Source organism: Rissa tridactyla, chromosome 7 (assembly GCF_028500815.1).
Source record: "Rissa tridactyla isolate bRisTri1 chromosome 7, bRisTri1.patW.cur.20221130, whole genome shotgun sequence".
NCBI classification, from domain to species: Eukaryota; Metazoa; Chordata; class Aves; order Charadriiformes; family Laridae; genus Rissa; species Rissa tridactyla.
The window spans coordinates 49,333,872-49,355,929 of NC_071472.1; the positions used below are offsets into that span (position 1 = coordinate 49,333,872).

Sequence of the window (22,058 nt, forward strand, 5' to 3'; positions counted from 1 at the left end):
TGATCAAAGCCTCCGTATCAAATTCACTCGGATCTACACTTTTATTCCAGCCAGGTCTGGTTTTACTCCTGACCCGAAGGAGTTTGAGGCCATTTGTGGAGTTTTGTATCAGCAATAACAGCATTTCAGCCCTGGTGGCTTTTAGTGGGGGGAAACCGGAGACCTGCCTGCGCTGCAGCCGCCCCGCGCTGTGGTTCAGCTCGGAGAAAACCCTTCGCCGTGGCTAGTGGTCGTTAAAAGCACGGCTGTGCAGCCACGCCTTCAGAAGATAAAAATTTTGAAATAGCCAGATGAATTGCCTGGCCTTTGCGATGAGGGCCAGGAATTTCAGGACACCTGGCTGGACCGTATGAACCCATTAGCCAAGCAACAGGAACAGATCGCCGTATTTTTCTCAAGACTGAGGTCCAGATTTCTTTAGAGCCACGGCTCAGCATTACACCGTGTTCTCGCTGTCGTTTGAGCTACATTAGCACGGTTCTGCATAGGAAACCAACACATGTTCTTGTTTAATCTTTATTGATTTTTTTTTTTTTTTTTTACAAGTATAGAATCTCATTTAAATCAGATAGCTATCTCGGCATCCAGCAATCTGCGTATTCCTCCTCCAGCGATGCCGCAGAGGACACAGATGTCTCTTCGAGGAAGGGACTTGCCATGCTCTCCTGGGGGTCGGGTCACGCTCTCACGAAACCAGTCCCTTCCCGTCCGCCGGGAGGGAGCCACGTCCGGGAGGCAGCGGCTTCGCCACGGAAAGGCTTCTCCCACGTCTCGGCTTGGAATCGTTCTCGTCACGCACAGAACAAGGCAAAGCCTTCTCCGTAAAGCCATCCTTGTCCGGGAGGTCGAACAGATCGCCATTTTGCGCAGAATAATTCTAGAATGCAACATAACCTCGAGGACATAATGGAGTGAGTTAGAAATGGGCTAACCTCTCGCTTCTGTCTGGAGCCACGTTTGGACAAGATCTCTGTTTACTTTCCACCCACGAAAAACACCAGCGTTTTTCAGTAGTGTAAGTGTATTCCAGAACTACTGCCCTGGCATGGAATGAATGAAAAAGGATCTTGTATTTATTTGATTTGAATAATTCAAATTTTATTTTGCTTGTGGCCGACACGGACTGACTTCACTCTTTTTTTTTCTTTTTTTTTTTTTTTTTTTGACTTTTAATACAGATTAAGAGCTGACTAAAGATCTCAAACACTATATACTGAGAGTCACTACGGATGTTAAATAAAACACCAGCACTAGCACCACAGCCCTGCACGCCTGCCTTCCTGGCTCTTGGAAAAACCCTCTGCCGTAGAGTAGGACCTCGCTCCCTCCGTGCTAGTGCCGCTCCCTAGCCACTACAGGATTTTGCAAGGAAGCAAACAAGCTATTAACGAAATATCCAGGCTACCGCATCACAAAGCGCACTTTGTTCATTAACTCTGCCAAATGCCTTTTAGGCCTTTCCTCATAGGATACTAATAAACTGACTAAAAAAGGGAGGGAGGCTTTATGAAAGGAACAAACTTATAAGGAGACCTCATTCTGCTAAATCAGAGAAATGCGGATGGGGGAATCCCTGTAGAGAGAAATGCTTTGAAGGGAATCGTTGGCCTTGCAGGTTAGTGAGGTGAGAATTAGTTGAGGTTCTGCTGTATGGTAAAGAACCAAAGTTGGCTGTAGAAGGAGAAGGGAATGTCTCCAGTCTGGTCGACTCAGCACAGCGCGTCCCTTCTGTTGTGCTTCCTGTCTGCAGTCACATTAAATTCCCCAGTAAGGCATCAGGGGTCTCCTCTCTCTCTCATAAACGTCTGGGATGATGCCATATGGTGTCTGTATCATTTTAACCGTCGTCTTCCCAAAGAGCTTCCTCTCGTAGTCTATCAGTTGCCTCCAGAAGCCCATGTTGGGGCGTATAACAGGGCGTCTCGATTTGACCCAGTTGTATGCCTCAAAGAGGGACACCTTGTGGTACTTCATCAGGTAGGCGATGCAGAGGGTGGCCGACCTGCTCACACCGGCGGCACAATGGACTAAGGTGGCCCCGTGCTTCCGCGCCACGCTGTTGATCTTGTCGGCGACGCTGTCGAAGTACAGGGAGATGGGGGCGTTGGGCATGTCAGCCAAAGGCACTTTCACGTATTCAAACTGGGGCCAGTTAAAATTGGGAATCTCGATGGTGGCGTTGATGATGCAGGTGATTCCCCGGGAGAGGAGCAGGTGCCGGTTGGAGGCGACGCTGCCCCGGCTCAGGTACAGCGAGGGGGTGATTTGGGCGATGCCCCCAAGGGCACTTTCGGAAAGCATTCGTGGAGCCATCAGAGTTCTCGGTAAGGAGTTGTGGCTTCTGGAGGTCATGGAGGATCTCGGCACTCACGCTTCCATTATGGGAAGGGATCCAACGAGATCTTCAGCCAAGAGAAGGATTGTCTGGCCTGGTGGTGCTAGGACAGCAAGAGCTTCCTCCGCTTAGTCACTGCAAAACACAAGCGATGCCACGTGAGTGGGGCAGCTGCCCGGTGAGACCACGTCTACGCAAGAGAACAGGAAAACCCAACTCGCCCTGCCGCGGCCTGGACAACCTCCTGCTGGCAAACCTCCGTGGGGTAAGGTGTTTCTGGATTTGCAGAAGTGCTTATTACCGTGGGGCCCCCAGGCACTGCCTGGACAGATATTAACTAAAAAATCTTCCAGCCTAATTAGCTCCAATTACTCGTCGAGGGTTTAAGCAGCCTACCTGTGGGCCTGGACAGCATTTCACCCGGATTAGCACGTGGAAGATTAGCTACGCCTTTTCCATGCTCAAAAGCAGCAACTTCCCAACTGGCCAGAGTCCAAAGGGATGGTGAGACGCAGCTCACTGGGGCTGGCGGCAGATGCCAGCAATTCACATTACCCTGCTCTCTCCCCAGTGCCACCCTTCTCCTTTTTTAGGTATATGAAAGGCCCCGCCAAAGTACATAAACAGAGGAAAGTTGCTCATTAGAAAAGGCAGTGAGTCATGTCCATCCAGATCACTAATCGGCTCTCATCTAGGCTGGGGAAGTGTGGAAAGAGTGACCTGGTTATGTCAGAAGCTGAGAGCAAAACCGAAGCAGAGGCTGGGACAGGGGAGGCTCTTTTCCTGCTGCTTTAATGACTGACTAACGCTTTGGAGAAGGACGTGCTCCGCAAGGGCTTGGGTTCGCCTGCATGAGCCACGAGTCCCCAGCTGCCTCCGCTGTGGCCCCCAGGAAGGACCCACTTTTACTTCCCCTACTCCTTTAGGACTTCTCCAAAGCCAAGGGAGAAGCCGCAAGCAAGGGGACGAGCCCCAGACCGTTAATAATTTGCAAGTCCCTTTTAGCTGTGCCTTCTCCAGCCCAAGAGGGGCCGTGGAGGAGGCTCCTGCCAGCACGGTCTGGGGAGTCCCTGCCCTGCCCAGGGACGTCTGAGCCCACCAAAGCGTCACCGGGCTTTGCACGGAGGAGATCTGGGGGGGTGCTCAGCGCCTCAGCTGAGAGGGCGTCTGTCCCTCCAGCAGTTAACTCTGCGGGTCAGAGTCCTCAAAGGGCTGAGAGACCCCGACGGCGGCTTCCCCGGCCCTGACACGACAGTGCAGCCGTCTGTCTGCATCCTGCGCTCCGGGAAACACCGGCAAGTCTCAGCAGCGGCTGGTAATGCTGCCAGCGGATTTTTGGCATGGCTTTGCGGTATGGTAACTTAATGAGCATAACACGGTCTCCTCTGTGGCTTGTTCCCGGCTGGCAGCTACTTGAGCAGCTCCTGCAACCGTGGGCCCAAAGTGCCGGCGCTGCAAGAGTTCATGCCCCAACAAGACGACTTTTGCTGCAGCTGCAAGCGCTCGGCTTCCCCTGCGGACACCCCCACCGCGGTCACCCAGCTGGAGCAGCAATGAAAGGCACAGATTTTCAAAGGAATAAAGTTCTTTGAGCAGGGGAAATCCCTGCTCTCAAATAGCTGCTAGTGACAACGCGAAGGATTTGGGCACTTACACTTGGTAACAAACTGTCCTGCTCCGAATCACCGACCGGCACAGGGACCCCGCGGGCTGCTGAAGGTGGGACGTCTCATAGAGCGTGTCCGATGGTGTGCTGGGGAGAGAAGAGAGCACGGGGTTTATTGTCCCTTTGTGCTGGACCCAAACAGGACACCAGGTAGCCCCCTGTACTGAGGTATGTTGAAGCCCCCTGATTTAGGTGGTTGTCCAAGAAGTGGGAGGGAGGACCAGGGCTTCCCTGCCTGCTCCCCAGGGAGAGACAGAGGCCTCGCGAAGGCACTTGCTGCCGACAGCGTAATGTCACCAATTGCTGCCAACACAGCACTGAAAATCTCGGTAGGCCCAATGGAATCGGAGTGCGGTACAAAAGTCATGATTCAAAAAAAATAAAATAAGTGTAAGTAATTAATTTGCTCTAATGTATCCTTTAGCATCCACCAAGATTCTTGCCTAGTCCCAGAGAGCTGGGGCAGGTCTGCGTTTCTTTTGATGGTGCCCAAAGCGCACTCCTGGGAGCCCCTGCTCCTGTGCTACCTGCTCCTGCTCCCCGAGGCACTGCTGGGACTACAGGGGTGACTGGGAACGGGCAGAGCTGGTGCCGTAACCCACGGCTTCCCGCTGCGGGAAAGTGGTGGATGGGTGCAGCATCCACTTCTGCTACTTCTCCAGCCAGTCCAGAAATAACACAAGTCCCCAGAGTGCAGGTGAGGCAGCCGTCTGCTGGGAAATGCTGCTGGACCACAGGAGAGCAGAATAACACCTGCCCTGAAACCAGCTCTGAGCAAGGCAGACCCTCCCTGCTTCCATGCGGCTCATCCATCTCTGGGACAGGGCGTGCAGAGGGAAGGCTGCGGAAAGGACTCTTTGTTCCCCCATGAGTGGCCTTAAAATGATGAAGGAACCTGCATGCTGAGCTCCGGAGCGGGAGCGAGGGGGAAATGGGCTGGCTTAGCTTCAGAGCTGGGGTTGGAGAAGGGAGAGCGGCTGCGGCTGGCGGGTCTCGGTGCTCCAGGCTGGCTGCTCGGCGCGACGGCGGGCCGGGGAGGTGTGCAGGGTGCTGCCAGCGCGGCCGTGGCGCAGGGCTGCCGGGAGGCAGGGTGGGCCAGGAGGCTCTGGCAGGCGCTGGGGAGCTGAGAGAAGCCGGCCGGAGGCCAAACGACAAACCCAAACGGGATTTTTAACACCGCACCTCCCTTGAGGATGGCTGAGAAACGTTAGCGGAGGGCAACCTGCAACCGCGCTGGTTGGGACCAGCGGGTGCTGCTGCCACGGCACCCCGTCCCGCTTGCCTGCCAGGGGCCTGCTGGTGCCTCGGCACCCCTGGGAGCGGGGCAGCAGCATCCCCACATCGCTCCCACAGACCAGGGCACCCGAATCTGCGCCGGCGCGGCCCTGACGCGCTGCCTGGGGTTGAGCACCTCGCCTGCCCCACGTCCACGCTGCTGCACCTGGGCTCCGGCTGCTCCCTGGGGCGGGATGGGAAGGGCTTTGCTGCTTTCCATAAAGTGGTTCCTGTTTGCAGGCAGCAACTTATCCGGACATTTGCATGTGACAGGCTGGGCTCGCTCTGCAAACTCTGCCGCCGCCGGGCTGGCAGCAAACCGCCCGCGCACCGCATGCAGCCCATGCCCAACACGGCATCGCACAGCGGCCCAGACCGACGGGCCATCGGACCAGGGGCTACTTGCCCACAGTCTCGGGTTCCTGCTAAACACCACTTCCCTGGGTCTCCAAACAGCCGATGCCAGGCAGCGCTACCTCTGCTCGAAGCAGAACAGCTCTCATCCAGAAAGAGTTAACGTTTTGGAGAGGAGTTCATTATGTAAGCGAGAGATAAGGCTGCTGTGCTAGTCAGACCAAATCCCTGGTAGCCAAGGATGCTGCTGCAGGCCTCAGTGGAAGCAGATGCTGGGGAAAGGCACTAAGGGAGAGGGGCAGGTGCCAGCGTCCCTTCCCGCGTTTCACGGCTCTCGCAGCAGGAGCTGGCTGGGATGCCACCGACTGCGACATGCTGCCTCGGGCATGTGACAAAGCCTCGGTCCTCCTGCCCACACACACCAGGCTGAGCAGCTGCCGGCTTGCAGGGAGCCTGAGAATGAAAGGGCCTCGTCTGCCTGGGATGGCAGAGGCTGGGTGCGGCGCCTTTGGCTGACGATGAGGAGCCATCACCAGGCCAGCAGGTGTGAGCCTTTCTCTCTCCCGATAGCCGCTCCTTCTCCTAACCCTCCTGCCTGGCCCCAGCCAGCTTCAGACAAAGGCTCGCCTGAAGTCTGCTGTTTCGCTCCCGCGAAACTCCATTTGCCTTTCTTAACACACCCGATTTATCCTGCCGTGTCCCCGCTGTAATCTAACACTGTCGCTCTTCACGCAGGACTTCCCGTCATTGTGCTGGGGCAGAGAGAGAGGCAAAGAGTGAAAAGCCTCTTCCCAGCTGTTGCTGCACGCAAAAAAAAGAGAAAAATAGCTGAAGATCAAACGAGGCAGGGACAGAGGCCAGCCCTGGCTGTGCCACCTGCGGTACCCATGAAGGACAGTGGCAGAACGGGCCAGCGCAGTGGCCAGCAGGCTCCTGGCATGGGCAGGGGAGAGGTGCTGGCTGCGGGTCCAGCTCTGCCCCATCCAGCCACGGCACAGATGGGGAGGGCTGCACCGAGACAGTCAGTTTGCACCATCTCGTGTTAAAAAAAAACCTGTTTCTCCTCCTTTTTCTTCTTGGGATGAGTGTCTGTGTGGTCACACAAGCCTGAAGTCAGTGTCCCCAGTCACGGCTGGCTTGTCACGGCTGTAACCCTGTGAAGAGGGCGATGGGAGGTGGCGGGGGCTCACAAACTGAGGGGTCAGACCCGGGGCTGCCTCCAAAGGAGCAGCCGAAAGCACCTTCCAAAGGAGATGGATGTGGCTGTGGGTTCCTGCAAAGGGCTGACATTCCCAGAGGGTTCTGTGTGGCCCTGCTGGCAAAGACTGGCTGGTGGTGGGCCAGGAGCGACCAGGTGTTCCTGCTACCACATCCTCGTTCGCTGAGCTGACTCCAATTAATGGATTAATTAATCTTGTAACAGCCCTGATCCACAGCAAGCCCCTTTCCAGGCTCTGCCTTGGTCTTCCCCATGCCCAGAGACCAGCTGCGGCCACGTGCTCACGCTGCTGGGGAGGGCTGGGGGCCCTGGGGTGGCAGGGGGGCCCTGGGGTCCCTGGCCCTGGTGACACAGGGGCAGGACCGGCACAGTCGCCTCCCTCCCCGGCAGATTGGTGGGTTCTGCCATTTCTCTCATCTGCATAATCAGGGGTGGGGGAAGCAAGTGGGTAATTACAGCCTGGAGATGAGTCTGGTCTTCAAAGCCTCCAGGTGCTCTCCACACAGCTCCCGGCCAGCATCTTCCTTGGGTGCAGGTTTATGGGGAGGGGAGCACTTCTCCAGCACCCACTGTGGCCAGGACCTCGTCCTGCAGACCCACTGCTCCCAGCCGTGCTGCTCAGGTAAGTCTGGCCGGCTCGTATCGGGTGCTGCGCGTGTTTCTGCTGTACCTTGAGGCTAAGCTGCGTGGTTCATCTGTAGTTGGGTCTGCCAGGAGACGGGCACAGACGCTTTGCCCATGGTAGCTGTTCCCATGAAAGCTGGTGGTGTGTGACCAGTTTGGTACCAGTATCCCACCTGGGCTGGATTTCCTGGCATCAGAGTGGCTCCTCTCCAGGCAAGAGGGTTTCCAAAGCAATGCAACAATACCAACGTAATGGTTTGTGTATGGGGTGCTCCAGTCCCTCGGAAAGGTTGCTGCTGGCAATGCTTATGGCTCTGTTCTTCCAAATCTTGCAATAGCTGGAGTTTGTCTCTTTTGCTTTCGTTCCCGGGAAGACAGTCCTGCTAACAAAGGCTGAAATTCCCACAGGAAAGCATTCCTGGTTCCTAGACCTCCTGAGAAAGGCTTGAAAACACCTCTGAAAGCTCAAAAGACAGGCGAACAGGCAGATGTTAGTTAAATACACTGTGATCTCTAGGACAGGAGGGGAGAGCCTTGCTTGTCGGTCTCTAGACAATGAGTTGGCAAGTCTGAGCTTCTGGTTTGTTATTCTGGTGCTGCTGGGTAATTTTTCTTTGATTTTTGGAGGAGTTTTTTGGATTTTCTCTTTTTAAGTGCTCCTCTGGCTTGAGAACAGAGGCTGTGACTTGTTCCTGAGGGACCTGAGTAAGACTTTGCGGATGGTGTTGGACGGTATGTCAGTAACGTGGCAACGTAGCTGGTACCTGGCAGAGGTGAGAGCATCTCCCAGGCCCTTCTGCCCCTGGACTACATGAAATTCCGGAGCTGCCTGACTCAGTAGCCAGCTCACCGGGTAGGGAGGGATGGCTGGTCCTGCTCTGGTGCTGTTGCTGCTCACGGGGTGCCCCTGGCTTTCTGGCGGCTGTTCTGCTCCCCCTGCCCCAAGGCTGACAGGAGGGCTGTGGCTGAGCAGGGCAGGGCAGGGTTCGAGAGATAATCGGCAAATTTAGCGTGTGGGAAGGACCAGGTGAGTCGCGGGCCCCGCTCCGCTGATAGAGCAAAGGCACCAAAGCCGCTGGTTTTATCCCCAGAGCATTATCTGGGATTCGACGCAGGTTTGTGGGTTGGGTATGTGAAATGTCAGTACCGAAGCAAGCCTTCTCCCCCTTCCCAGGAGAGGAAAAGTTATTCATTTTGGAGATGACAAATGATCTCTAATGCTGCAGTAAAGAGAAGAGTCAATATTGCAGGCGCTGAATGAACGAGCCTGCTCAGGGCTCTTCCTAGCCAGGCTGAACAGCAAATTGCTTCAGAAATGGTCTTGGAGAACAGCATTTAAAATAAATTTCAGCAGAGAGCGCAAACTGCAGCCGTTCTCAGGGTCAGGTCTTGCCTGTGCTGAGTCCATGGGAGTCTGAAGCGGGCTGGAGGCTGGGCAGACCTGGCTCTCCCGGGCGTCACAGCCATGACTGCAGCTCACTGTTTGTTCTGCTGGGGTCTTTGCTCTCTGGCTGTCGTGGATGTGCTCCTGAAGCTGTTACAGACTCCTCTCGGGTGTGTGGTTCAGAGCCATCAGCACATCCTTGTGATGGAAGGGATGGGCAGTTTGGTTTTGGAGTGGAAAGGAAGGAAGGGGAAGCAGGAGGAGACAGTGGGATGATTTGGGCTGTGACAGAGGATGCCTCAAATGAACCCTGATTGATTCCTTGCAGCCTGTGTTACCCTCCCAGGTGAGCACAGTATGGAAGCTGTCAGATGGTAAATCAAGATAATAATCTGTCTGCCCAAAGCTCTGAGCAGGCCTGGCTGCTCGTACAGCACCCGGCACAACTGGGTCTCCCGCACTTGCAGGAGCACACTGGTAACTCCCCCAAGGTTTCGTGGTGCGTTTCAGGCACGGCTCCCCCTGACACAAGAAACTGGCAGGGTACGGCTGCAACAGGCCCCAGGCTTATCCTCGCTTAACGACCCCAGATCAAACACGTTTGGTCCATGAGCACAAAGTCTGGTTTCCCCTGGTGCAGCACTGCCTCCTCCACACACTTGTGATTTGGGCTGCTCCCATGACCCGAGCCAGCTCTCTAGGCTGCAGGGCTGACGAACCCTAATTAGCCTGTCCCAGCCTGCTGTGATGCTGCCTTTGGAGGGGTGACAGCAGATGCTCCTGCGTCACAGCTCACGGGCACCGATGGCGTGCCTGGTGCTCTGGGCAGGCCTGGGTTGGCTCGGGTACGGCCAGGACGTTGCCAGCCTCACCCAGCTGCCTCCCGCAGCCCGGCAGCAGCATCCTCACCCTTGCAGCCGGTCTCTGCGCAGTTGCAGGCACGTCATGTCGTGCCACCGAGCCTTGGTCTGCGACCAGGCTGCTGAGGTTAATACACTGCGCAAACTTACGAGGGGTTAACGAGCAATTGCAAAATGCATGTTCCACGGGTAGCATCGCAAGCGCTTACAGACCATCAGGGCATGCCTTAGTTTGTAAATCAGCTCAATGGGCCCAGCTGATGAGCTCCTACTCGTCTAGCAGTGCTCTGCCAGCCCCTCCTCACTCTGTGAGCCAAAGACTGTGATTCTCCCAGCACCAAAGGAGCAGAAAAAATGGGCGGTGACGTTTTTGGAAGGATCCCCCCCTGAGGATGCTACTTGGCCCATCGGCCAGGATCCCTGGCCACCTGCATGCCTCTCCCAGGCAGGGGGAGGCAGCTCCGGACTCTTGATGCACGCTGCCACTATTTCCTCAGCGAGGCAGCAGAGCCTGCCCACGGGTGCGTTACACGCTCCCTGCCAGGCAGCCACCCCCTCCTCGCCGCTGTGGAGCGGGAACAGTCAGGGCTGCTGCTCCTCCGCTTGACAGCTGGATCCTGCCAGCTGCGAGCAAAACCTCTCGCCACGGGGAGAGCTGCCGGCCGGCGTGCGGGGACGGAGCGAGACGGGGCACGGGTGCAACCGAGAGCACGCTGGTGTTTATAAACTCCATGACACAGCCTCCCTGCTCTAGGGACAAGCTTCCCTCGGCAACCAGCAAGAGGATTTTATGCAAGAAAAACAAACCATCTTTCTTTTTAAAGCAGCGTCTGTTATTTCGGAGCCACTGCCTCCTGGCTGGCTCTAGCATGCCGTGCTCTGCGTGGCAGTCACCTGGGGAGAGCAGCAGGGGCACAGGGCTCACCCCACTACACGCCAGCAGTGCGGCCATCTACGCCTTACTTAAAAACCCTGCTCGGGTGTGTGAAACACTCTTTTAAACACCCAAAATTAAGCCTTGAGAAGGCATAAATGGGATCCTACAGTTGTGTGCAGTGTCAGTTCTGTAAGTCAGCTGAAAACCAAGGGCTGTTTTTGAGCCCCAAGTGGAGATATCATCTGTTCTGAAGCGCTACGGCTTATTTCGGTGCCAGCTGATGGCATCTGGATTGCAGGTGGAGTTTAGAAAAATCTCCCCTGCTCACTGTGTGTGAGTGCGCATGTGGGGAGGAGCCGGGGCAGGCTGGGGGAGCAGACCCACGCCTGGTTCCAACTCCTGGGGTGCTGCAAGATGGAGCCTTATTTTTCCTGGGGACGTGCCCTGCGCAGGCACAGCGGACAGGAGGGACACAATCTCTTCCTTATTAGCTGAGCAAAACACAGGGACCTGGTGTGTTTGCTCGTGTGTGACCCTGCTGGGACCAGCTCAGCTGGCACCGCAGGGCTCTCCCAGGTGGGTGCCGCTGGGGGTTGTGCCTCTTTGCTGGTGTGGCACCAGCTCTGGCTCTGTCCCCTCCCTGCCAGCCCACCTCAAAACCCATAAAATTGAAGGCAGCTGCAAATTCACTGCAACGTGCCCTGGAAACCATCCGGTGCTTCCACGCTGGCGCTCACCCGGACCTTTTCCAGGGGTGCTGCCAACTGGTGCATGCTCTGAATGCTTCCCTGGGAGGGGTCTCAAAGCCTGGCACCCCCCTGGTAAACCTGACCATGAGGAACCCCCTACAGGCAGGGGCTGCCCACGATTTCCAAGGCCAGGCAGCGGTTCGGCATGGGGCAGTAAAAGCAGAAGGGAGAGCAGCAAGAAAGCAGGATGGGAATGGGCTGGTCGGTGGAGCCCGGCCACCGCAGCTGTAAGGAATGAGGTCACCTTCTGAGCACATCGATGGGGTTGCTTAGGGTAACAGGAAGGGAGGCCAATTTTAATCAATTAGTTGGAAATCAAGTTTACATGCAGGAGCAAATGCTTCCTGTGTAAACAGCGCGGGGCCAGCGCCCCTCGCCTCCCAGTAGCTCTGCTCGAGGCTTGGTGAGACTGTATTTTGCTCAGCAGAAGGTACACCGGGCAAATTTGAGTTTCCTTTGTGACCCAGGACTCGCTGCTGCTCAGCCTCCCCCCAAGGGGAAGGGACCGGCCGCCACCCTCTGCGCTGCGGGGTGGGACGCTGACAGAGGGGGAAATTAATTCTCATCAGCCCAGGTACCCCAACCTGCCTGGTGCGGGGCGCAGGGCTGGAGCAAGCACAGCGGCACCTGTTGCGCCTTCCTGCTGGGAAACTAAAACCTGCCTGATTAGTATTATTTCTATTATTTTTATTTTTTTTTTAAAAGTGGGGGGGAGTAGCTGTGTGAGACCAGCCCACGAGCTGTAGCGCTGGCACTAGGGAGTGCTCTGCAGGCACCGCTGCTGGGGCAGCCACCCCCAGCCCTGCGAAGGTGCCCAAGGAAGGGTGGGAAGTGCGTCTGCCTATCAGTTCAAGGCTTTATTTGCAAGCAGTCGGGAAGCCGGGGCTGATGTTCAGGGACTTTGTGGCTATTTCCAAATGCCAGGGCCCTATCTGCTAGATAAAATTTCTGTTTGCATTATGGTTGCTCAGCGTGTCTTTTTGGAAGCGATAAATCAGCATGCGTGTGGCGAGGCTTATATGTACCTAGAGAGGAAAAGGGCTGGGAGAAGCTCCCGTACCTGGTTTGAGGCATGACCCCCACCTTCCAGGGAAAACCACCCTGGAAGGAAGGTCCTGCAGTGGTGGCAGGAAGCCTGGAAGGCTTCTCCGCTGTGCTGGTGAACAGCTTTGAGTAGACAGCTCTGCTGGGGCCAGTGCGTGGTGAGCAGGAGCAAAGCTGCTCCCAGTCCCCGCTGCCTTGCCCAGATGCCTTTTCCGCTCTCCTCATTCCTGACTTCTGCCTGGGCACCCAGATGTGCCACGTGGCCGGTTCCCTGGGACGAAGCTGGTACCGACTCTAAGAACAGATCTGTCTGAGACCTTCTTGTGTAGGCTTCTGCATTTCTTTCCTCCCTCCCGTAATGTCTGGTTTAGACAGAAGATTTTCCCCCACACCCTGTACGTTTCTAGCACTAGAGCAGTGTGAGCTCTCTGCCTTTCCAGCTCTGAGATTCCAGCTGGGATCAGGTATTGAATTAAGCCATGCAAATTTCAATATTGCCCTGACCAACAAGGAAGCGGTGACAGAGCCCGGAGCAGACCCTGCAGAGCAGCGAGGGCTGGGATGAAATCCCTGGGGTTTCACCTTTGTTTCTGGAGGAAGGACTGGATGTGCGTGCCCCTGTCCAGGACCCAGCAAGCCCTCGGGGGCAGGAAGGACAGGCAGAGCTGCACATTCACACCTCCTAGGCATAAATCGATTAAAACCTGCTGCATTACTGCTCCCCTCCTGACGTTCACCAGGGTTGTGTTAGCCAAGCCATGGCAGCAGATCTCTGCCGGTGGGAACTGGCACACGCCCTCCGAACTGGGGACTCTTGTTTTTTCATTTCTTGGGAACTGGAGTGCCACAGAGCCTGCCACCAGGAACACAGCACCCACCACGGTGGTCGGAGAGGCCCAGGGGGAGGAATGTGCTCCCTGCCAGGGCAGGGACAGCTGATCCGGTGTATCATAAGGGAAAACACTGTTTTGCCAGAGCTAATCCGTCCACCATTCCTGTGGCAGTGGCATTAGGGATAAACTGAACTTGCAACATGATATTAGGACATCTGTCAATACTCAGAGCTTCAGAATAAAAGACTCATTTGCTGCCCAGTCGAACAGGTTATAATCCTTCCCAATCTCCCTACAGCCAAATGCCACTCATTGATTACTAGTGTTGCTCAAAGCAGCTACTCCGGCGCTGAGTCAAGGGCCGCGCACGCAACCGGTTTGGTTTTGGGGACAGCTGGCTGGCCGGCCGCAGGCACGCGCCAGGGTTTGCCAGCACCAGGGTGCCCTGCGAGCTGGGGGGATGTGGCTGTCACCCCGGGGGGGCAGCAGCCGGGGGTCGGCGCTGGGCTCCGGCAACACCCTGTGGGCTGAGGCTGGTGTCAAGGCAGGGGAAACCCCCGACCTCCGCGCTGGGCTATTGGGGTGCGGGTCTCCAACAACTGCCCCCCCCCGCCCCCCGCCAGCCGGGCTCGCTGGGGGCTTCACCCCCTGCCAGCAGGGTGTTTTTGCCTCCTCCAGTTCTTTCGGGCACCTTCGGGCACAGCCGCCCCGCCGTCCCAGCACCGCCTCGGGACTGCCCTGACCCCGGCAATGACCGTGGCTGGACCGGGGACGGGGCTGAACCGTCTCCCCCACCCCGCTCCGGTGGGGCATCTCCCCGCAGCGCTGTACGGCCGGCCCTGAGGCCGCGATGAGGGGCACCGGCGGGGGGTGAGGCCGGTAGTCAGTCGGTCCGTCCGTCCGTGTCCACCCCCCCCCCCGCCCCCGGTAGAGCCGGGGCTGCGCTGCCTGCCGGGGCGGGCGGGCTCCCCACAGCCAGCTGTACAGAACGCAGACCCAGCCTCACAGCGGCGGGGGGAGCCGGCGGCCCGGCCGGGGCAGCCCCGGCTCCCGCTCCGCTCCTCGCCCACCGCCTCCCTCCTTCCCTCCCTCCCTGAGGCCCGGCCGGGCGCCTCTCCCGGGGCCCGGCCCTGCTGCCCGCCCCCCCACACCCCGCTCGGGCCCGGCCCCGCTCTTACCATGGCTCCTCGGCGGCTCCGCGCTGGGTGGCGGGCGGGCGGCGGGGCAGGACTTTTATCGGGCGGCCGCCGGGCTCCGTCTGTGGGGCTGCCACCTGACCGCGGCGCTGCCGGGGCCGCCCTCCGCCCGCCGAGCGGCGGTTACCAGGCTACGGCGGGGCCCGGCCCGCCCGGCGCTGCCCGCGGGCGGAGGCAGCTGGCGCCCGGCCCAGCCTTAAAGGCGCCGCCGCCCCAGGGGGGGACGGGGACGGGGCTCCGTGTCCCGCGGCGGGGGGGGGGTGCGGCAGCGCTGCCCGCGGCCTCTCGCCGGGGTCCCCGGGGGGATATGGCAGTGTGTGGGGTCATGTGCGGGTCCCTGGGGGGACATGACGGGAGCCCTGGGGGGATATGACACTGTGTGGGGACATGTGTGGGTCCCTGTGGGGATACGACAGTGTGTAGGGACACAGTGGGGATCCTTGGGGGTACATGACGGGGGCCCTGTGGGGATCGAGACAAGTGGGGGTCTCTGGGAGGACGTGGTGGGGTCCCTGTGGGGATATGACAGTGTGTGGGGACAAGTGGGGGTCCCTGGGAGGACGTGGTGGGGTCCTTGTGGGGACAAGGATGTATCGGAGGCCATGAAGGGATGTAGGGGGGGCCCCTCTGGGGATGTGAGAGGGTCCCTGGGGGGATATGACAGTCTCTGGGGACATGGTGGGGGTCCCTGTGGGGATGGGGATGTGTCAGAGGCCATGAAGGGACATGAGAGGGTCCCTGGGGGACATGGTGGAGTCCCTGTGGGGCGGGGGACAAGTAGGGTCCCCTGGGGGGATATGATGGGAGCCCTGTGGGGAAGCAGATGTGTCAGAGTCAATGAAGGCAGAGCCCCTCTGGGGACATGACAGTGTGTGGGGATGTGGCCGGGTCCATGAAGGGATATGGTGGGGTGACTGTTAGGAATGGGACACGTCATGTCCCCATGGGGACCCTGCCAGAGTGTGTGGGGACAAGGCAGGTACCATGCGGGGAGGGGGACAGCCCTAGGAGAGGGAGCTGAGCCGGTTTTTGTGGACTCAGGACATCCCTGTGCTGGGAATCCAGGGGGAGGAAGGAGGGTGGCCTGGGGGGCCCTTGCTCCCATGGCTCCCCATGGTGCCATGCTGGGGGCCAGGGTGGGCTGGGGTCCCCATGGAGGGACAGCGCGGGCAGGGGGATCCACATGGCAAAGGGGAGAGTTTGGCTTCGGCCGGGAAGTGTCGGGCTAAGGTGGAAGGGTCTGCTCCCACCCACCTCACCACCATGGCGGGGATGGGACAAGGCTGCCTGGCACAGGGCAGGGGAGGAGGAGGAGGAGGAGGAGGAGGAGGAGGGCAGCCTCCACGTTAACCCCCCAGCTGCTGGAGCGAAGCGTTGCCATCTCAGCCCGCTTTTGTTTGCTTTCTGGTTTTGTTGTCGCATGTTCGGACCAAAATAGCAAAAATCCCTAACAGGATGCTTCCCCTACCCCGAGCCCTCTGGCTGGTATCTCACTTGGGCAGGTTTCGTGACTCAGCAGCCCAGATGGAGCCGTCCCTCACAGCCCTCAGCACCAAAGCTGTTTATTGCTCCAGAGGCTGTTTTTCCAAGAGCCTCGCTGCTTTATAACAGCCAGCGCTCTTCCTTAAAACCCTGCCTCTCCAGCGCAGGCTCTCGTCACACTCAGCGCGGAGGTGGGTGAGGAACAAAAATAGACAAATTAAGAAAACCTCAAAAGGCCAAAAACCGAAAATGTAAGGATTTCGGCTCTGCAAGCTCAAGGTTTGCTTTGCCTCCGTGTTGCATCAGCTCTGCTCTTGTGCTGCTGCCTTCCTCGGAGCTGCACCGTGGCAGGGGCAGAGACGAACCCCCGGGTGATCTCAGATCTAAGGAGAAGCCAGGAGAGGGGCTGAACCTCCGGGGGTGTCTCCCCGGGAGCTGGGGGCTCAGAGCCCCGGCAGTGCAAGCCTGGGGTGGTGGCCACAGGCAGCGTAGGGAAGGATGAGGACGGGTTTCATGGTGGCAGCCTCAGCAACATGTGGGGTTCTCCCCACAGGCATCCAAACCCCTCATTTCCCCCCATTTGACTGTCATTAAATGAGAAATACTCTTGCACAGCCCTTGCTGCTCATCACGGACGGTTCTTAACTACTCGCACAACTGCGCACGGATGTTTTTAATGCTGGTGTAACTTGTGCTTTTAACCTTCAACCATGCCGGGAGCTTTGTGTGTTTTTAGCATGGGTTAGAGGATGCAAAGAGGGGAAACTTGGGAGGCCTTTGACCCAAGGACGCAGCAAATGCAGTGGGTACCGGAGCTAAAAGGAAATGTCAGCTCCTCCCCGCGCTCAGCCCCAGCAAAGGGTTCTCTTGTGGGTTCTGGGAGCCAGAGCGGGGAAGGGGGAGCCGGGGGTGCTCGGCGGGCGCTGCTGGGAGGCTGGTGTCCTCCACACGCAACCCCCCCCAGCAAAGAGCCATTTCGGCCAGCAGGGGTGCGCAGAGGGGCAGGTGGGACACAGAGGGTTTGCTCTTGGGCGCAGGGGAGGTGTCGGCAGCGAGTGCTTTCTTGGATGCTGGCTCACCCCCTGCCCTGGCATGGAGGGGACAGCGGTGCCTCCTTGGGACCCCCTGTCCTGGTGCAGGGGGACAGCGGTGCCCCCGGGGGACCCCCTGCCCCAGGAGGGAAGCCCGCGCTCCCATCATACGCTGCCCAGGTTACACAGGGCAGCAGCAGCTCTCCTGTAAGGCAGACATCACGTTTGGGCAGGTTTCCCCCCATTCCCATAGGAACCTGTGCATCTTTTGGAAGAGATACGAAGACCGTGTTGGGGAAAAGATGGTCAAAGTGGGACCAGACCGGCTCAGTTCTGTCCCACGGTGCCTTTGGGGGCAATGGCTTCAGAGGGGCTCAAACCCACCTCGCAGCAGCCCAGCCTGGCGAATACGCCCCAGCCGTGACACAGCAGTGCCCAGCGTGCTGTGTTGGGGTGAGCGGGGTGAGCGCGGCAAGGTGCAGTCCTGGGCACATTCCCGAAGGGTGCGTCTGGCCCGCAGTCCATTAGCTGGTCATTAGGGCTATTAGCTTAATCACCGGGGTGTTTTCCTGCCACGCTCTGTGATCAGCGCGTGATCGGCAGCCGCGGGGTCACGCCGGCTGAGTGGGGAGCAGATGGCTGTTACCGCACGGCCGTGGCACGCCTGTGCAGGGACTCGCGCCATCCATCCATCCATCCTCTCCAGTTTCCATGGCTACGCCAGAGTTTACTCTTCCCCGCCTTCGGCCGCCTGCACGGGCATGATGCAAAAAAAGGTCCCTTCGTGATGCAAAAAGACGAGGAACATGGGACCTCCTGGTCTTTGGTAGCACCGATCCCATCCCAGGGGGTTCAACCACAGAGCAACAGGCACTGACCGTCCTGCAGCACCCGCGTCCCAGCGGAACGACACCCTTACAGCATTTGGGGGAGCTGCGGTGTAGGTTTGGGGGGCAGCAGGGACCTGGGGGAGGCAGCAAACGACCTCCTGGGGATAAACCCAGCTGCGGAGCCATCGGCCGCCTCTCGTCAGATGCGAGGTGACAGCGCAGAGCAGAGATCCCTGAGCGGGCGCTCAGGCTGTGGCATGTTAATGGGGGAAAACAAAACCCGAGCTTTAGGTCACCACCTGCGATTTAAGTGGCCAAATGTGGGTCACTGGAGGCCTCCCTGGGGAGGCAGGGGGATGTCACAACACGGCAGGCAGGAGCTTTGTTTGCTTTCCAGTGTCACGGGGAGCAGAGGGGGGAGCGCATCCCAACCCACGGGCCGAGTCCCCCTGTGCTGGGGCAGATTTGGGCTTCAGGGCTCCCGGGGCGCAGCCGGCCATGAGGGTGCGTGACTCCAAATCCACGGGGTGCTCTGATTCACGGGGTCGGTGGGTGAAGTGGGAAGTGTTTCTGTAGCCCAGGTGTGTTGTGTTTGGCTGTGGGGAGCCACGAATGCCAGAGACTTAGTCGCAACCAGGGCCATCCTCGTTCCTCGCCCCGGCATCCCGGGCATCCCTGATGGCTCCCAGTTGCCCAGCCGGGCTCCCTGGGCTGTGTGGAGGATGGCATCGTCCCCCAGGGACAGTCTTCCCTCTGCTATAGGTGACTGTGGGCTCTGTAGGGTCACGGGAAGCAGCTCTATGTATGTTTGCTGCACTGAAGGGTCCCCTCGTTGCGTTGAGATGGTGCGTTGGGCAGGGATCCCATGGTAGGTGCTGTGTTGTGGCAGAGGGGTGCCAGGGTGCCGTTTGGTCTCGGGAGGGTTGGGTGAGCTTCATCCGGGATCTTGCCCGCTGACTCACGGGGCTGTGCGACCATGCGAGGCAGAGCCGCGGCGTGCGTGCCTCCAGCCGGGCTGGCGGGTGATGCTCCGTGTCTTTCCCCAACCCCGCGCCCCAGGGACAGGCTCCGTGGCCAGGCAGGGAAGCGAGGGCTGATGGGCTGACGTGGCCCGGCAGCTCAGCCTCCCCAGAGGCGCTCGCTGCTCCTTGCACCTCTCCCACCGTGGCTCCCCTCACCCCATCCCAGCCCGCACATCGCTGCCTGCCTCCTGGGCAGCTGAGCTGGGGTCTCTGCCCCATCCCTGGAGGGGTTCAAGGCCAGGTTGGACGGGGCTTTGAGCAACCTGGGCTGGTGGGAGGTGTCCCTGCCCAGGGCAGGGGGTTGGAACTAGGTGATCTTTAAGGTCCCTTCCAACTCTAACCATTCCATGACTCTCTGACCTCAGACACCTCCTGTAAGGCCAGCCTGCAGCGTGCTCCGGCAGAGCCTGCCCCACCAGCACTGCACGGGGGTGCTCCAAGCTTGCGTCCCCATCGCATTTAATGGGAAGGTTTAGAGAGTGCCGGCACCTGCAGATGCTGGTTCATGAAACCTTGATTTTTCAGACAGGCTTTGCAAAAGACATGAGATGTTAGTGATTTTTTTCACTCTGAGGGTGGTGAGCCCCTGACCCAGGTTGCCCAGAGAAGCTGTGGCTGCCCCATCCCTGGAGGGGTTCAAGGGCAAGTTGGATGGGGCTTGGAGCAACCTGGGCTGGTGGGAGGTGTCCCTGCCCAGGGCAGGGGGTGGCACTGCATGGGCTTTAAGGTCCCTTCCAACCCAAACCAGTCTATGATTGTACGGAAATCTCAAGGGATGCCAGGTTACTTTCTTTAGTGCAAAAGGTGATCCTTGTTTGGCGGGGAGCCTGTGGTGGAGCAGGCATTGCCTAACAGCTCCTGCACCATGGAGGCCCCAAACGCTGGGCACCCTGCGTGCTCCGAGCTTGTTCTTGACCCCTTCCCTGGGTTTCTCATGCTCTTTCCTACTCCATCGTTGCCCCCTAGGTTCCCACGTGGTCCTGACCCGGTGCTGACGCATGGCTGGGATGGGGGATCTGGCCCATGGTTCCCTGTGGAAGCACGTTCGGCTCCGTGGGGAGCAGCCAGGCGGGACGGGGGGCTGCAGGCATTTGTGTGCGTGAGGCTGCCGGTGGGTTCGCCGCCTGGCACCTCCGTCAGCTCCAGATGAAGGGTGAGTGCTTTCCTTGTGCCACCACGCGCACTCTCTCCGCACTCACTAATAAATCCATGCTGGCTGTTCCCGGAAGGCTGCGGAACCAGTTTTTTGGAAGAGGAGAGGAGATCGCTATGGGGCATGGCCGAGTGGTTTGGATTTTTCCCTTTTTGGTGTCGCACCAGCCAGGAGGGCGGCTCTGGTATTTCTTTAACCGCGGCCGAAAAGCTGCTGTTCCAGCGTGGTGGTGTTTGTCTCCAAAAGGAGGTGGTTTAGGTTTCACCGGCCCCACCTGACGGGAATTCGAGCAGGCATTAAAACTAGGGCTTCTTGTGCCTTCGTTATCGGCGCTATCTGCCGGGCTGCGGCGGTGTGGGGAGCGGGGGAGCCCGGTGCCGGGGGCGGCGCAGGCCCCCGGGATCTGCTCCAGGCAGCCCCCACCGCCCCCGGTTGAGTCACCAACGGGGCCGAGTGCGTCTGCTGCTGGTGTGACGGCAGCTGTGAGACCCAAAAAAAACCCCGGCACCGATGCTTTTAATGACAGGCGAATAACACGGCCCCAAAGAAGATTCATACCGCGCATACCTCATGCGAGGGCTATTAGTGGTGACTAAGAGGGTGCTGGGATGGAGCAGCGACAGCCTCCCCGCGCTGCCCGAGCCCTGGCGTAATTAATTCTGCAGGTACCTGTATCGGCACATTAACCCAAACTGGCCGTCTTCCTGCCTGTCCCCAGCCTTGTTCCATATTTAATCTTTCATGTTCACCTGAGTCTCTAATTAAGCCAACTGCAATCCTTCGCTGAGAGCCCGCAGTGTACTAACGAGGTCTGGCGTTCCCGGAGCGCCGGGCATGCGAGACCTGCACAGCAGCCCGCCAAAAACAACCCCCGGGCTGACTTTTTTTTCCCTTTGTTTTTTCTTTCTCTTTTTATTTTTCTCTCTCTCCTTTTTTTTTTTTTTTTTTTTTTTTTTTTCTTTTCCCCGCCCTGAACCATCATTGGTCCCAAAGCAGGGTCTGAAGCGAGGGCCCGTTAGCACAAAAGTTCTCAAAAATGGTGTGTGTGGGGGATGGTCTTTTTTTTTTTTTTTTTTAATCCCCATTTTTTTACAGCAAAGTCATGACTGGTTAGTTTGAGGTCTCTGAAAAGCGCTTTTATGGGGTTTCCTTTCACTGGCAGCAGCTGCCTGGGTGAGGCAGAGCAGCACAGAAATCCCATGTGCTGCTTCCCGAGCATCAGCCGGAGGAGCCGGCCTGTGTCGGGGCAGCAGCAGCCGCCGTCCTGCCCCCGGCGTCCCGCCTGGCTGCCTTCCTGTGACAGCATCCCCGTTAAAAATAAAACCACACGCCAAGGCAGTGAATGGGGTTCTGATTTCCCTGGGTTGCTGCGCGGGTCTGGGTGATGGGGAGAGATGCACGTTGTAAATAGAACAGCATATCCATGGCAACCCCAACTTTTCATTATTGTTAATTACTTGCACAGTGCCAGAGTCGCGCATGGCGCTTCCTGGTGCGGATAAAGATAGATTTCCCCCCCTTTCAAAGCCTCTCCAAATGACAGCCAGCTCTTGGGAGGCTGGAGCCGGCTCTGGCAGGCAGCGACGGAGACATTTTGTGAGGAGTCGGAGAAGAGCCGGGATTTAAAGGAGGAGGGACCGGAGCAGCAGAGAGGCAGCCAGGAGCTCGGGGGTGGCTTTTCTCCCCCAAACCACCTTCCCTGTGTGTCAGAAAATGGTTCAGAGGGGCCATGGCAGCACCCACCCAGCTGGGAGGGGGGACAGAAGTGACAGGGAGAGGGGCCGCCCTGTGCCCGAGCACTGTTTTTTTTTTCCTCTCTGTGTAATGGTATGGAGGGGAGGAAGCGCTGGTGGCGATCGTCACCGAAGGGACAGGGATCTGTTGGCGTTGGCTTGAGCCCTTGTGCCCTGGAGGAGCCTCCTGCAGAAAGGCTGCTGCGTTTTAAAACCAGCGCAGCTGAGCTCGATGTCTGTTCGTTGGGTTTTATTTTACTGGAACTGGTATGAGAGCTGTTGGGTGAAGATGTCCCTGTCCTGTCTCCCCCCCGTCAGCCCATCTGGCCCCAGCTGGCGCTACAAGCAGTTAAGATTTGTACCCAAAATCCTGCCATCTGTGTGCCTGCGG

General features: G+C 58.3%; 1 protein-coding gene across 2 annotated transcripts; it reads right to left on the bottom strand.

The window, feature by feature from the left end:
- Window positions 1-502: 502 nt before the first annotated feature.
- On the bottom strand, window positions 503-14,557 carry DUSP14 (dual specificity phosphatase 14). Of its 2 annotated transcripts, XM_054209138.1 has the most exons (3): window positions 14,399-14,557; window positions 3,990-4,088; window positions 503-2,470 (listed from the first exon to the last, which is right to left on the bottom strand). In XM_054209138.1, the coding sequence occupies exon 3, from the start codon at window positions 2,350-2,352 to the stop codon at window positions 1,756-1,758; it is 597 nt and encodes a 198-aa protein (XP_054065113.1). In that variant the 5' UTR covers window positions 2,353-2,470; window positions 3,990-4,088; window positions 14,399-14,557; the 3' UTR covers window positions 503-1,755. The 2 variants fall into 2 exon arrangements, with proteins under 2 accessions (XP_054065113.1, XP_054065114.1); XM_054209139.1 differs by lacking the exon at window positions 3,990-4,088 and having other exon boundaries at window positions 14,399-14,544.
- Window positions 14,558-22,058: the final 7,501 nt, after the last annotated feature.

Excerpts from the sequence above, each read along its gene's own strand:
- DUSP14 (XM_054209138.1), bottom strand. The coding sequence starts at position 2,352 with ATGACCTCCAGAAGCCACAACTCCTTACCGAGAACTCTGATGGCTCCA.